At 46.9% G+C, this 15829-nt stretch overlaps 1 protein-coding gene and 1 long non-coding RNA gene across 3 annotated transcripts in view; one reads left to right on the top strand and one right to left on the bottom strand.

Annotated features, from left to right (window-relative positions):
• Nucleotides 1-230: 230 nt before the first annotated feature.
• Nucleotides 231-15829, bottom strand: part of FANCC (FA complementation group C) — a 368220-nt gene continuing 352621 nt past the window's right edge. For both annotated transcript variants that reach the window (XM_045289421.1, XM_045289422.1), the window contains 2 exons: nucleotides 11014-11220; nucleotides 231-1243 (listed from right to left, as the gene is read on the bottom strand). In XM_045289421.1, coding sequence (XP_045145356.1) covers nucleotides 1016-1243; nucleotides 11014-11220 — 435 coding nt within the window. In that variant the 3' untranslated portion in view covers nucleotides 231-1015. The remainder of the gene's footprint in view (nucleotides 1244-11013; nucleotides 11221-15829) is intronic.
• On the top strand, nucleotides 10077-13486 carry LOC123521600. Its single transcript, XR_006680006.1, has 3 exons — nucleotides 10077-10178; nucleotides 11142-11242; nucleotides 12793-13486. It is a non-coding gene; the product is annotated as an uncharacterized LOC123521600 (long non-coding RNA).

The following is a 15829-nucleotide window of genomic DNA, read 5'->3' as shown; positions in this document are numbered from 1 at the left end:
AAGCTCACACTCGAATCCAATAACCCCTACTCATGCCGCAAGACAAGTGGCATGGTGATGATATTCAGAGATGACTTAACACGTAAATCAACCTGGGCTACAAGGAAATGTTGACTCACTTGACAATACAAGTGATTGTCAATACAATACAATACAATATGCAAGGAAGTTACAGTGAATATAAGCTAAGAATAAATCCACAAGAAAAAAATGAAGTGATGTGAAATAAATGTTAACATTGTGGTTACCAACTTTTTATTAGGAATTTCAACTTCTATTTTAGTTCAACAGAACAATCAATATTGTTGCAATGTTTTGAAAACATACCCATTCCTCGCCTGTTGGCCATCTTTGAACTACTTAAAAGAACTCTTTTCTGAATAGTCAACATTTCGTAAAATACAAAGAAAAACGGGTCAATACTAAGGCTGGCTTTATTTCATTCCTAAGGAGTGCAATTAGCTTTCACAGTGGGTGGAAAACCATGTCTTTCCTTGTCTGGTAGCCTATCACCCCTTCCTGCTCCTGCGCTTGGGTGTGGTCTGATTCTTCCTGGTCAGATTGGGGAGGCTGGAGGGAAATTTGAGGGATGTCACTTTTTTAGATGAAGAACTTCTTAGGGAAGCAAAAGAACCTGGCTTTGTCGTATATAAAAAGAGCTTCAGATTCCAATGATTCAAAAGGAAAACATTTAGCGATGACCTGACTTAAAACAAAACAAAAAACTTGTGAAAAAGGGCTAAGTTCCTCTCTAAATTCACTTGTGGTTCATGGCCAATTTTCTGATCCAAAGACTTGAAGCCATCAAATAATAGCTGTGCCTCTTGACGTGATATGGGAAAAACGAGAGAACAAAAAACGAAGTCAATTTCCCAGCGAAGTTTTTCCTTGGTGATTCTCTACCATCTTACATGAGCAGGGACAGGGAAGGCATGCCCCAGTTTGGGTTGAAGCACCTCTCCTTCCCATTCTGTGCACTGTACAACCAGACCTTCCCATGCTGGCCTGCTCCTCCTCACACCTCAGAGTGGACACTGTCCTGTGGCCTTGGTGAGTCTGACCTCCCTCTCACCCCAGTCACATGGTGTGCAGAGCTGTGCTTGGCTCGAGTCTGTAGTTCCGTTAGGAGCTCTTTGGCCACCATTCCAAGTCTAGGGGCTTCGATGCAAAGCTGCTCCCATCTGTATACCGTTTGGTCAAGAAAGCCAATAATCTCCCGGGTCATCTCTTCAGTCTGAGCTAGCTGCAATGATGAAGGAGAGAAGACACATAGAAACATATTACAGACATGTTCTGTCTCATTGTTCACAAACCTTCGTATCTTCTTCTTTCAAGGCAATGAACAAAACAAGTCTTGTTTTCTGAGGCTGGCTGTGAAGTTAGCAAATTACTATCCTAAAGACCCCTGTTTCCTACAGGGAGTCGCGCAGCTGTGTTAGACCCACAAGGCTACCAAGAAGCCTGCCCTGAGGCAAGCATTGACTTGATGCATCCATAAGCTTTGGGATTGTTTGCAGTGGGGAGAGAAGGCCAATGCACATGCTATGGCATGACTTTCTGCAAAGCCTGGCCCTCACACAGCTCCACACACCTGTTTCTACAAACGGACAAGGGGCCCCGCCGACTGGATTTTCAATAAGTAGTTAAGGCTGCATGTAGGACCTAACAGAGCTAGCTGCCAAGACGGGGGTGGGGGAATAACCTGAGGGTCGCTGTGAGTAAGAATGGACTTGACAGCAATGGGGTTGTTTGTTTTTATGGTTTACAGCTGGAACACCTGATTCTCACAGTGGGGGTGGGGGTGTGCAGAAAACATGAGCATTGTTAGTTCTTCTAAATACAGGCTCTAGGGATTCGTGGTTGTTGGGACCTTTTAAGTATTTCTCGTAAGAATTTCAGTTGAGAAAAGTGGGGGTGGGGTGGGGTGGTGAGACTCACAACAGCTTTTAGACACAAGCAGCGTAGGGCTGGGCTGATAACTGAAAAGTTGCCAGATGGAGAAGGCTCCCCAACCCCCTAGAGACTGACATCCTTGGAAACCCTAGGGAACAGTGCTGCTCTGCCCTACGGGGTCATTATGAGTCCGAATGGTTCTTTTCAAGTTTTGAAATGCTCCTGGGCAGCGGTGTGTCCTTCAGTGGTGCATGGAGTCAGCCAGAGCTGGGCCGACTAGACAGCAGCTGACAGCACATTTCCAAAGAAAATCTTGAGTCGCTTTCCGTAGAAGCCTCAGGCTAACATTCAATTAGTCACAGCAGTGCCGTCTGCTGCTGCCAGGGAACACTCAATGGGCCCTCTGTCTGCAAGGCTGCCTTGGGGAATGCCTGTCAGTCTTCTACTAAGGGATAAGGGAGGGTGGGGCTCCATAGGCCAGGGGACCACCCACATCTCCATGGGCTAGCTCTCCTTGGCCATACACCTGCAAGTAGGTGGTACCTGGGCTCACAGAGCTGAGCTGGCCAGGGCTCATGGAACTCATGGAAATGAGCCAAGCTCTGCTCCAGGAAACAAAGGCTGTGCAGCCTGGGCCTCATGGGACCCCTGGTAATGTACCATCACCACTTGCTTCTGCTTTGATCACACACACACACACACACACACACACACACACACACACACACGATGTTTAGATGTACCTTTGCCAGATGTGCATGCCCTCCCTTGGACACTGAAGCCCCAAGTAGGGAAGGCTTACAGCAGCTGTATCCAGGGACTACAAGGACTTTCTTCAGGCCAACATAAGGCCCATCTAATCCCCTGCCCCCTTTATAAGCCAACTCAACTCTCGAATGTCCCACGAAAGCCCTCTACCATGACAAACCCTCCCCATTGCAGCCAAGGAAGAGAACGCCAGAGCCTGCTGGGTTGGGCTGGTTTGAGTCTGTCGAATGAAATCCTTGATCTTGTGCTCAAGAACTATAAAACAACTTCAGTTTCTTGTTACCTTTTTGTTGTTGTTATTGCTGTTGGTCCAGAATCATAGGACAGGAGGGGGAGGAGGGTGAATGACGAGGAAGAGGAAGATGAGGTGGCAGCAGGGCAGGAAGACTCCAGACTGGCAGTTTTTACCTCAGCCTCATCTCAGAACCACGGAGGGAGAGTAGTGCAGCAAGTGGGCAGGGAGGGAGGAAGAATGCTACAGAATGGGAATGCTTCGGGGGATATGCTTAGCCCAGACAGCTGTCTGCAGTTATTGGAGGGTGGGGGCTGTAGAGCAGCTAGCGTGTGGGTGGAAAGGGTGGCCCAATGCTGAACTTCATCACATGATCTGGCCTCGGAATGCCTTATTTCCAGCAGCAGCCTCTCTACGGCTGGACGGGTCAATTTTAAATGTACACTGCTTCTCCTGAAGAGTGAGATGCAGTTGGAATAGCAGAAGTGCCTCCCCAGGAGCTCCAGTTAGGGTCTCTCCAGGGTTTCTGCAGGGTTCTTCCTGGTTCGACCCCCTACAGAGGAGCTGCATTCTTAGACTAGAGAAACTGAGTCAACATCTGCATTTCATCCAGATTCACTGGGGGATCTGAAAAACCGGGGTCTGGATGGGCCACAGGCTGCCTGTGCTGGCCCTGTGTCAGTGTGGGTTACTGGTATTGACTTCTGACTTTACAGAACAGTCCAGTGTGGGATAACCCTGAGCTGGACAGCTGGGCTGCGGCCTGCTTCGCTACTCCGGCAGGGAGGGGCTGGGACCTAGAGGGGAGCACAGACTGAGGAATCTGTGAAGCAGGCGGGGTGGGGTGGGGGGTGGGGGTGTAGTCTTCCACTATTCTAGCAGCAGGCCCAAGCAGCTCCTGCACGGCTGAGACCCCTCAACATGCAAGGAGGCCAGACCTGGGGCCAGAGGCCAGTACCTTTAGGATCCCCAAAGGCCCATATGCTTTTCATTTTAGGACAGGTTTAGATTTGTAGTTTTCCACACCCACCATGCCTGGCTCCCCCATCACACCCCTTAAACTGGTACTGACCATTTATTGTCATTCATTAACTGACATGGTCACTCATTATCAACTGAAGTCCGGACTGGAATCTGATTTCCTCAGCTTCCCCCTCACATCCCTTTTCCAGTGCGGGGACACCACCCAGAGCACCACTCGACATTTAGCCATGTCTCCTGAGGCTCCTTCTGGCCAAGACAGCGCCTCAGGCTTGCCTTGACATGACGACTGTGCCAGTCACTGTCGACGCTGACTTGGTATTTTGTCCAATGCTGTCCTCATGAGTGGACTAGAGTCACAGTTTGGAGGAGAGACGTTGTAAAGGTAAAGTGCCATTCTCATCACATCCTATCAGAGGCATATGCTGCTGATGACTTCTCACTGTTGATGTAGACCTGGATCACCCAGCTAAGGTAGTGTTTCTCCACTTTAAACGTTACTCGTCTGTCCCCTCCTTTATGCTTGTTCTCCGTGGAAGGAATGCACCAGGCACAGCCCACACAGATGGGGTAGGAAGTTCAGCTCCCACTCCTTCATAGCAGAGTATCAACTCTGTTTAGGGTTCTCTGACACTATGGGATTGTCTGTTTCCCTACTTGTTTACTCAATCACGTATTTACGTGAGTGTGGACGCATGATAGATATTCCATTCATACTTTAGGTAAGGATCTAGTGCTGTGGGATATGCACTGGACTGCTTATCACAAAGTTGGAGGCTCAAGGTCACCAACTGCTCCAAAGGAGAAAGATGACGCTTCCTGTGCCCATACAGATGTACTGCTTCAGACACCCAAGGAGCAGTTCTGCTCCGTCTTACAGGACTTCTCTGAGTCAGCAATGACTTCAGACAGAAGAACGATTGTGAGGAGGCACAGGACAGGGCAGTGTCTCATTCGGTTGTGCACAGAGTTGTTTCTGAGTCGTCAAGGTGGACTTGACGGCATTTGGTCTGGGGTTTGACTTCACCGATTTTGTGGCTGAAATTGCTCCATTCCTGGTCACCGAGCAGCACTTCCTTACTGTCTAGCATTCCAAGATTATCCAGGCTCATCATGTACTTTTCCTGTCTTAGTCCTAGAATTTGCCATTTCTTCACAGAGCTCCATTCCTTTTGATTGTAGCCTGGCTTTAGAAACCAGATGTACACACTCCATGTGCTCATTTCTACTGGGGTGTTGCTCATAGAGGGGCCCTGGTAGTGTACTGGTGACATGGTAGGCTATAATCCACAAAGTCAGTAGTTCGAATCCACCAGCTGCTCTATGGAAGAACGCTAGAGCTTTTTATTCTGGTAAAGAGTTATAATCTCAACCCCCTCTCAGGGGGACAGACAACAGGTAAATGAGTGAAGGGAAACAGCGGTCAGTATGAGACATGAAAAAAAATTATAAATTACCAAGAGATCATAAGGAAGGGAGGGTGAGGAGGGGGTCGAAATAAGCTGATACCAAGGGCTCAAGTAGAAAGAAAATGTTTTGAAAATGATGATGGCAAAATATGTACACATGTGCTTGACACAGTGGATGGTTGTGTGGAGTGTGATAAGAACTGTACGAGCTCCCAATACAATGATTTTTGTAAAAAGAGTCAATCTTCAGGGACAGTTCTACCCTGTCCTGTAGGGTCACTATGAGTCAGCACCAACTCGTTGGCGGAGTTTGGTTTTTCGGTTGCTGCTAGGCCCTCTCAGTTGACAGAGCAAGGAGATAAATGTGTGAATTATAATCCATGTATTTACGCATACTTGTAAATATATAGTCATCTGTATCAGTAGTAAGCTAAGCATGAGTTCATACAAATGTCTCCAACTCTAATTGACATTCAATCTAGTTTTCTACCTTGCCTATGTGCAATGAGAAATCTGGCTACAATTTGTTTCATTGTTCAATTCTAGTATACATGTACAGTGATTTTAGAACTGTTGAGCATTCTTCATGAGAAGTAACTTTATCAACTAGTTCTTGGTGTGTTTAAGTGCCACTGTACTGACTGGTCCATAGCAACCTTATGTACAATGGAATGAAATATTGCCTGGGTCTGTATTATTCCCACAATTGTTTGAGCCCCTTCTTGCAGTTACTGTGTCTTGTCAAAGGTCTTCCTCTTTTTCACTGGCCTCTACCAAGGGTGAGGGACTGAGCTCTACTGAAAACAAGTTCAAAGGAGGTGAGGCAAAGTCTCACCATCCTTACTTCTAGGGAGCATTCTGGATGTACTTCTAAGGCACATTTAGTTCGTCTTATGGCAGTTCAAGGTACTCTCAATATCTCTTCCCCAACACTTTCATTCAAATGTATCCATTCTTCCCTGATCTTCCTTATTCAAATCCAGCTTTAGGGTGCACCTTAGTCCACAGAATGACATTTTTGTTCTTTAACACTTTACAGGGCCCACCAAGCCCTGAGGACGATATTCCCGCTCAGAGCAGCCAATCCACAGAGAAGACCACATGGCTGGCCCCACTATGAGACACGACATCCCTCACTAACCATACAGGAGATAACACTGGAGACAGAGTGTGGGAATTGCACCCGATCTGATCCCACCACACCGAGGGAAAACACTAAGGGTGTGCAACAGAAAGCAAGGGAACAGAGCAATGAAGTCCCCAGGGAATACCAAAAATAGACTTTGGGGAGGGCTTGGCGCCCCAACAAACTCGACTGGAAAACACCCCTAAAGGCCAACAAACAGTCCTTGAACTAACTACAAGCTTTTCTTTCTTGTGTTTTGTTGTCATTGGTTTGTTATTGTTGCTTGGTTTTGCTCTTCTTGTTTTTTGTGCATGTTCTCTCCGCAGGTCTGTCTAAATAAGATAGGCTGGATGAACAATCTGGAGGAGAAAACAGCAGGACTGAAAGTTCCGGGGGGACATGGGATAGGGGGAGGTGGGGGGAAAGGTAGTGGTGTTAACAAACCCAGGGACAAGGGAACAACAAGTGATCCAAACCGGTGGTGAGGAGGGTGTAGGAGGCCTGATAGGACATGATCAAGGGTAATGTAACCAAGAGGAATTACTGAAACCCAAATGAAGACTGAGCATGACACTGGGACAAGAGGAAAGAGCTAGGAGGCAAAAGGCATTTACAGAAGTCTAAATAAAGGCATATACATATGTAAATATGTTTATATATGAAGATGGGGAAATAGATTTATGGGCATATATTGATAGGTTTAGTATTAAGGTAGCAGATGGACTTTGGGCCTCTACTCAAATACTTCCTCAATGTAAGAATACTGGGTTGTATTAAACTGGCATTCCATGATGCTCACCTTCCCAATGCGATCACTGAAGACAAAGCGGGTACATAGGCAAATGTGGTGAAGAAAGCTGATGGGGCCTGGCTATCAAAAGATACAGCATCTGGGGCCTTAAAGGCTTGAAGGTAAACAAGGGGCCATCTGGCTCAGAAGCAACAAAGCCCACATGGAAGAAGCACACCAGCCTGTGCGATCACGAGGTGCTGAAGGGATCAGTTATCAGGCATCAAAGAATAAAAAATCATATCATTGTGTGTTCACCTCCCTGATACAATCACTGAAGGCAAATGGGTGCATAAGCAAATGTGGAAGAAAGCCTATGGTGCCTGGCTGTCAAAACGTATAGCATCTGGGGTCTTAAAGGCTTGAAGGGAAACAAGGGGCCATCTAGCTCAGAAGCAACAAAGCCCACATGGAAGAAGCACACCAGCCTGTGCGATCACGAGGTGTCGAAGGGATCAGGTATCAGGCATCATCAGAACAAAAAAATCATATCATTAGTGAATGAGGGGGGAGTGCGGGGTGGAGACCCAAAGCCCATTTGTAGGCTACTGGACATCCCCATACAGGGTCTCGGGGAGGAGATGAGCCATTCAGTGTGATGTAACAACAATGAAACATACAACTTTTCTCTAGTTCCTAAATGCTTCCTCCCGACCACTGTCATGATCCCAATTCTACCTTACAAATCTGGCTAGACCAGAGGATGTACACTGGTACAGAGAGGAACTGGAAACGGAATCCAGGATGGATGATCCCTTCAGGACCAGTGGTGAGAGTGGCTATACCGGGAGGGTGGATGGAGGGTGGGGTAGAGAGGGGGAACCGATTACAAGGATCTACATATAACCTCCTCCCTGGGGGGCAGGCAACAGAAAAGTGGGTGAAGGGAGATGTTGGACAGTGTAAGGTATGGCAAAATAATTTATAAATTATCAAGAGTTCATAAGGGAGGAGGGAGCAGGAAGAAATGAGCTGATGCCAAGGGCTTACGTGGAAAGCGAATGTTTTCAGAATGATGAGGGTAACCAATGTAGAAATATGCTTTATACAATTGATGTATGTATGGATTGTGATAAGAGTTGTATGAGCCCCCAATGAAATGATTTTTAGAGAAAAGAATGCCGAACTGATTCCTCCCAGAACATTCTTCATCATAACCAGCACATGCAGCTTTTAAATAATTGAAAAGGCTTCTATTCTTGCATTTAAAGACTAAAGAAAAACTTTGTGTATCTGGTTTCGCCTATGTACAAATCAATTCTTACAGGCAAAGTGAAAACCAGTAAGGACACAGTCACTGACCCACAACACCACCTCTCCTCCGCCAGTAGCCATCTTCCAATCCTGTCGTCACACTCTTCTTCATTTCATCCAGCTTCTCTGATTATTTGCTCAGTATACAAACTGAAAAAATACAGTGAAAGGCTACAACATAAACACACATCTTCTTTGATTTTAAACCATGCAATATGCCCTTGTTTTGTTTGCACAACTGCCTCTTGATTCATATACAGGTTCCAACCAGGTGAAGAGATCAACTTGAAATGGGTAAATCTGCTGCACAAGATCTCTTTAGATCAGTGGTTCTCAACCTTCCTAATGCTGTGACCCTTTAATACAGTTCCTCATGTTGTGGTGATGCCCAACCATAAAATTATTTTCGTTCCTACTTCATAGCAACTGTAATTTTGCTACTGTTCTGAATCGGGCAACCCCTGTGAAAGGGTCGTTCAACCCCCAAAGGGATCACGACCCACAGGTTGAGAACTGCTGCTTTTAAAGTGTTGAAAAGCAAGATGTTACTTTGAGAACTAAGGTGTGCCTGACCCAAGCCATGGTGTTTTTAACCGCCTCATGTGCGTGTGAAAGTTGGACAGTGAATACGGAAGATGGCAGAAGAACCAAGGCAGTAGAATGAACGGCGCTGGAGAAGAATACTGGAAATCACATGTGCCGCCCAAGGGGGAAAAACCCACAAATCTGTCTTGGAAGAAGCACAGCTGGAAAGTTCCTTAGAAGCCAGGATGGCAAGACTCTGTCTCTTGTAATTTGGACATGTTTTGGGAGAGAGCAGTCCCTGAAGAGAGACATCACATGAAGGAGAGGGGAAACAAAAACAAGAAGGCCCTCCATAGGGCGGACGCAGTGGTTACAACCCTGGGCTCAAACTTAAGAATAGCTGTGAGCATGGCGCAGGGCCAGGCAGTGCTTCTTTCTGATGGACACAGGGCACCTATGAGTTGGAAGCACTTGATGGCACCTAGTAATGACAACAACCCAATCATTTGGTGGGAGTTACAAAGATTTGGGTAGAAGAGCTATATTAAATATTATATTCCACTACAGGCCATTGTCTTCTTCATACATGCAAAAATTCATTCCCCTTTCTTTCAGTTACATCTTCTACAATTATAAGGTTCCAGTCACCTGATTAATAATCTGATTGACATCTTCCTCCCCAGCCCCCAGCCTTTCTCCCCCAGATCCACCAGGAAAAGAGAAAACTATGCAGTGGGGAACCTGCCTTGTTTTATTTATTTTAAGAGCAGGTTGTTAATTCTTACGTTGTCTTGATGAAGGGAGCCGAGTGGCGTAGTGGTTATGGATTGGGCTGTTAACCGTAAGGTCAGCAGTGGGAACACTGGCTGTTCTATGAGGGAAAGATGAGACTTTCTACTCCAGCAGTTACAGCCTCAGAGACCCACGTGGCTGTTCGACCCCGTCCTATGAGTTGGAATCAACTTGATGGCAAATGAGTGGTTTTGATGGCGCAGTGGGTTGCCTTGGGCTAGCAGTTGAGAACTACCAGCCAATCCGCAGGAAGAAGATGAGGCTATTTACTCCCATAAGGAGTTAGAGTCCTAGAAACTCACAGGAGCAGTCTCCCCTGTCTTACAGAGCACTGGGACTCCGAATGGACTCCATGGCAGGCTGGGTGTGTGCTTGTTACAGTGAGTTAAGTTGGGCTGCTACCACAAGGTCAGTATTTCCAAATCAGCCACTCCTTGGAAGAAAGATGAGGCTGTTTTCTCCCCTGTGATGATGTGGAGCCTGAAGCACAGGGGCAGCTTCACGCTACCCAATGGGGGGTCTGAGTTGGGATCAATTCGACGGCAGAGTTTGTGTGTTTATGGTCTGATTTAACTCAAATACACAAAGATTGGGTACAATGGAATTCTTTTAGCCACTCTGCTAAGGGCCAGTACATAAAATCCTGGATGCTCACTGCTCATGTGAAAGCAGGGCAAAGGCCGCTGAGCTAGGTCCATCGGGGCCCCTGGGGCTGACCCTGCACTGACCCCTCGCATTCCCTACTTAAGTGGTTTGGCGATTGTGAAGGGTGTCTCAGGATGCAAGCCTCGTGAAGAGACACGCTGCCTTAAAAGGTCATACAAGGGACCCTGGAATCACACGGGGACAGTTAAAGCTAGCAGGCCTGAGAGGCCATCCTGCCAGCCCTTTCAAGGACACCCAGGTCACCAGTGCTGCCCCAGAGCACAAGGCACTGAGCGGTTGTGAGACACGTTTGATGCTTTTAGAGGTGGGGGCGGGCCATGCATGATAACAGAGAAGAGTTCAGGGAGCTGGGACCGTCTTTCCACTATGGACGCAAGGCTGACTGCACACTGTGTGACCCAGGGGCAGTTGCCTCCTTTCCTGGCCTCTGTTTTCTTCTAGAGAATGATGGTGGGCTGGCTTAGTGGTAACACTCCTTGGCTGTTCACCCATGTTGGGGCAGCATTCTGTAGAGGCAAGTAACCCACTTTTTACCTGGAACATGGATAAGGAAGATGCCAGAGAACAGGAGACATACCTGTGTGATGACATCCTGGGCGATGGTGTGGCCGCCAGGAGCCCAGAGCAGGAAGCTCAGGAGGAGACGCCTGGTCAGCTGTTGACATGTCAGCGTCCTGATGCCGGGTTCTCTGTTCTCACCCACAGCTTCTAGTAGGTCCCGGCCAGAGAGGGTCAGACTCCTGAACTGCTTCCTGAGGCATCCAAGCACTGCCTTCACCTCTACCTACAGGGTGGAATTTCAAAGGGTAAGAGAGGGATCCACACAGCTCTGGGCATTTATTCAGTACTTTGAAGAGAGGACTGGTACCCGAGGAAGGGGGGGGGTGGTGTCCGAGCTGCCCACATGTGAGTTTACACACTGCTCCACACAAACCCAAATGTGCGTAATGGAAATTTCCTTTCTTTGGTCCTGCTCACGAAGAAGCCAGGACACCATGCCAGGAATTGACCTTTTTTTCTCGCCCTCAAGTGAAAGGAAATGGAGAAAAGTCCTCAGCAGAATGCAGTCAGATTTTTGTTTGTAGAGGGGAAAAACCCACCTCCTCGAAGACTTGCTGTCCTATTGTGGCCACAAATCAATGACAGCCCCATGCAGTGCACTTCTCCTAAGCCAAGGCTTTCCCTTGGTCTTATGCTGCCTTTGGGGACACACACACACACACACACACACACACACACACACACACACTTTTATTTTGGACACTGAAACAGCCTGTTCATACATGTTTAAAGCTCAGAGGTCAAAAGTCTGTGGAATCCACATAATAATAGCAATTGTTACATGCCTGTGGGCTATTTTTGCATGAAAAATATTTCATGCTGAGACTTCTGCCCACTACAAGAATGGCACATCATTTGGAAAACAAAGCAGAAACTGAAAGCCACAGATCCCAAATGCTGCATGGAACTCATGAACAGATATGCTCCCTCATCTTGAAAGAATACTTAGCCCTATTCTGAGAATTCCCACGACAGTTTATGGATTTTGTGCGAGTCAGTATTTTTCCTGGAAGTTAGATGCATTCAGTGAAGGCTGTCATAAACGCCAGTACACTAGGCATGCTGTGGGAGCTCTTCTGACTGGGGGAGGCCGTGAGAAAGTGCAGCAAGGGGCTCCTCCACGGAGATGGGCACCATGCCAACAGAAGCCACCCTCTCATCACCTCATCTCAGGCCGGGATCGACGGGGGTGGCCCTGTCTGACTGGATCGACGGGAGCTCATGACCATCTTGCCATTGAAATGTGTCTGTGAAAATGCCAGGGCTTAGGAGGCCGGTTCCTTTGTACTCCACTGTCTTCTTGGCTAGTTAATTTTCTGATATTAGTATTATTATTATCTGATATTCCCTGAGACTTGGGCTCTTTCCTTCCTGTTTGTCTCAGTCTTCCTCTCCAAATGCATTCCATGTCCATAAGCTCCCACCCCTTTACCAATAACTTCAAAGGCTTCATACATTTTTATGTACCTTTCCCTTTTCCTTCTCTTTAAAGTATTATTTTTTTGTCCTCAGACATGGAAACAGTTTGTTCATACAGATTTAAAGCTTATACATGCACATTAGAAAATTCATATATGCTCATTTTAGGAAATTGGAACAAAAGGGGACAGAGTGTGACCTTCCAGCACCAAAAGAGACTATCCTAATTTGGCTTCCGTACTTCTTAGGTGTTTCCTGTGCATCGAGAAGACACTAAACACTATACATAATGTTGTTGTCTTACATTCTTCATTTTGCAATGTTACTTCACACAATTTACTATTTTTCTTTTTTACAACTTATATTTCTTTTGCAGGGGCAGGGAATTATTGAATGCAGTTCTGCTAGCCAAAGTCTCTAACTCCCGCCAACGACCTTGTTCTGCATGGGTCTGGCAAGAAGGTGGGAGAAGATACTGATAGTATTCACTTGTGAGTAACTGTGAACAAGATTCCTTGGAATGCCATCCTGCCATGTATGAGTCCTCTAGGATGCAGTAGCAGCGACCTCCTTACAGCAAGAACCAGCCGTAGAGTGCATCTTCTGAACTCGAGTCCTGCGCAGTGAACCTCCTAGATCTAGAGACAACTACAACAGCAGAGAAGGAGCAGCAGAAACAGGAGCCAAAGCATGCAGCTCAGCGGTAGGCTTCCCAACCCATGGCGCAAGTAAAGCCCAGTGCTTTTGTGCAGGAGGCGAGCATGTAGAGTGGGGGCCTCTGGGCACTTAAGCTAGGGAACGAGGTTTGTTGAGCCAGGGAAGTGGAGCTGAGGGCCTTTAGGCTGAAAGTCATGGGAGTGAAGCCTGTGGGCACTCAATTCGGGGGCTGGATGTGCTAACCCTCAGAATGTGAGCTGACTGTCTTGGGGTTGAGGCTTACAGCGGAATGGTATGCCCCTTTGGACAATGATTAGCAGACTTGAAAGAATATTGCAACACATCAAAATAAATAACTATCCTGAGCATTTCTGACTGGGATTGCAACTTGTGAACTTCTTTAATAAACCCGTTAACCATGCATTTTGTCTCTTATGTTCTGGGTAGACATTGCAACGGACACTAGAACCAAGAGAAATAAAATAGAGAACATAAAGACAACCTATTTACCCAATATAATTCTTAAGAATGTTATAACAACAACAACAACAACAAAAGAATGTTATAACACAAGTAATTTAGCCAATAGGCTTACCATAGAAAGTTTACACCATTTACAATTTTTGTAATTATGAATAATGCTTTAATGAACATCCCTGTACTCAAATCTCTGCAAAGATTTCTAGTAATTCTTTCCTTAGGATGCTCCTAGAAGTTAAAAGGTATGAACATTTGTCTAATTCTTGAAGGTAAATACATTTTTGCATTTATCATCTTCCAATTCAAAGAAAGCAATAAAAAAATAACGTAGGCAGGAAGATAGCATGGTTTGCCAAAGAGGGTGGCAGTCATTTGTGCTGGCAGGATCTTCCCCACGAAGACATGACCTTTCTCATTACTCTCAGGTTCTTACATTCCCAAGGGCAGCCACCACAGCCAGCCATTCCAGTAACCACACCCAATGAGGGCCTCGGCAATTAAGTGCAAAGGTGGGAGGTACAGATATTCCCAGGCTCACTCCAACCTCACAATGATCATATTTCTCAACACAGTGAACAGTGTGCTTCTCAGGCCTAATAGGTCATCAGGAAATTAAAGCTCATAAACCCTGGTGAGTAAGCATTTTTGAATTTTAGCAAAACTAGAAAAGTGAGGTCCCACTTGCTCTCCTGGGCACCACACAAGCCAATACTTCAAGAATCATTAATATAAAGCACTGATTTGGGCACTTCTGGGAAGATGGCGATGGAGTGACACATACCAGAGGGACTCCACAGAATCCAGCCCAGGAGAGTTGCTTAGAGGGAACTTTAACACAACTAGAACGCAGGAGGAGCATCATAAAGATAAGTAGGCACAAACCCATGGGATTTTGAGGGGCTTGGGGTTTTTGGCTTACCTCAGTGGAAGCCAGCTAGGGCTTGACCGTGGCCCTGCCACTGTCTCTGCCGGAGCTGGGACCATTTGGAGCCCATGGGAGGATTTGGATTCAACACAGCCACAGTTTACCCCCGCCAGTCTCAGGGCAGGAACTGGACCCTTGGGGCTCCATGGGCGCGGATCTGGGTTCAACTACTTTGTAACTTTTGTTTACAATCTGCTCTCTGTTCTCCCACAGTCTGGGAGGCCTGCACGGGGGATTTTTCGCGGCACAGCCACAGCTTGCCACCGCTGCCTCGGGGCGGGGACTAAACCCTCGCAACTCCACTGGCAGGGATCAGTGATAGATCGGGGTTCAACTAAATTGTTGCTTCTGTTTACATCTCTGCCCTCTGTCTGCCCCCCACCCACCCAGTCTTTTAAGGCTGCTCAGGGGCTTTTTCTCAGCTCAACTATGGCAACTGTGGCTTGCCGACACTGCCTCAGGGTAGGGACTAAACTCTTGTGGCTTCACTGACAGGGAGTGGGACTCAGCTACATAGTTGCTTTTATTTCCCTCTCTCCCCTATATTCCCCCACCCACCTCCACACAGTCTAAACGGTCTTACTTCTTCATTTTTTTTTCTTTCCCCTCTCTTTCCTGTTCTCTCACACTCTGCTGCTGACCTCCAGACCACTCCCAGTAGCCTAGGGCACTTAAGCCTGTAGCACACCCAGCTAGCTGAGCCCCACCCTGTGTAGCTAGCCCAAGGCTAGGGAAAGCCCTGCTTCCCCTCCAGGGGATACTCCACCTAACCACTCACCGGGGAATTCCTGCCTGTGTACCTGGGGGCATAAGGCAACTTGGCCAACACTCATCACCATTCCAAGCTGTTGCAGGAACCTCTGCCCAACCTCCACAACACCAAAGCAGGCAACCCACCAGCCTTCTGGGGCACTCCTCTGATAGGGAAGCCACAGGAAGATAAAGGGTAGGTTAATGCCATAGTAATAGTTAGCTGTAGGCAGTTCGAAGAAGCATTCCTACAAGTCTCCTAGAGAGAGCTGGTGCTCTTAGACTCCCTAGAAAATGGCACCTGGCTTCTCTAAAACAATGCAATGCAAACAGCCATTAGCCCCAACCACCTCAACAAAAAAACAAGGAGAAACAAAAGGCAATGGCAGAAGATATCCCGAACATAACAACATACATAGAAGAAGCAGACATTGAGCTGCCTCAGAAAGAAATTTTCAGAATGCTGCTTGGAGTCATACAGAAAAAGGATGAAATGATAGAGGAGATAGAGGCCATATACCAAAGAGAAATAAAGGAGCTTAGGGAGGAGATAACAAAAACTAATAGCAGAAACAAAGAGCTTGAGAATCGACAGGAGGAA

Source organism: Echinops telfairi, unplaced genomic scaffold (assembly GCF_000313985.2).
Source record: "Echinops telfairi isolate 266 unplaced genomic scaffold, ASM31398v2 ScPeMD7_27;HRSCAF=92, whole genome shotgun sequence".
Taxonomy (NCBI): Eukaryota; Metazoa; Chordata; class Mammalia; order Afrosoricida; family Tenrecidae; genus Echinops; species Echinops telfairi.
The sequence above is the reverse complement of the archived record's forward strand: the minus strand, read 5'-3'. Positions and strand labels throughout refer to the sequence as shown.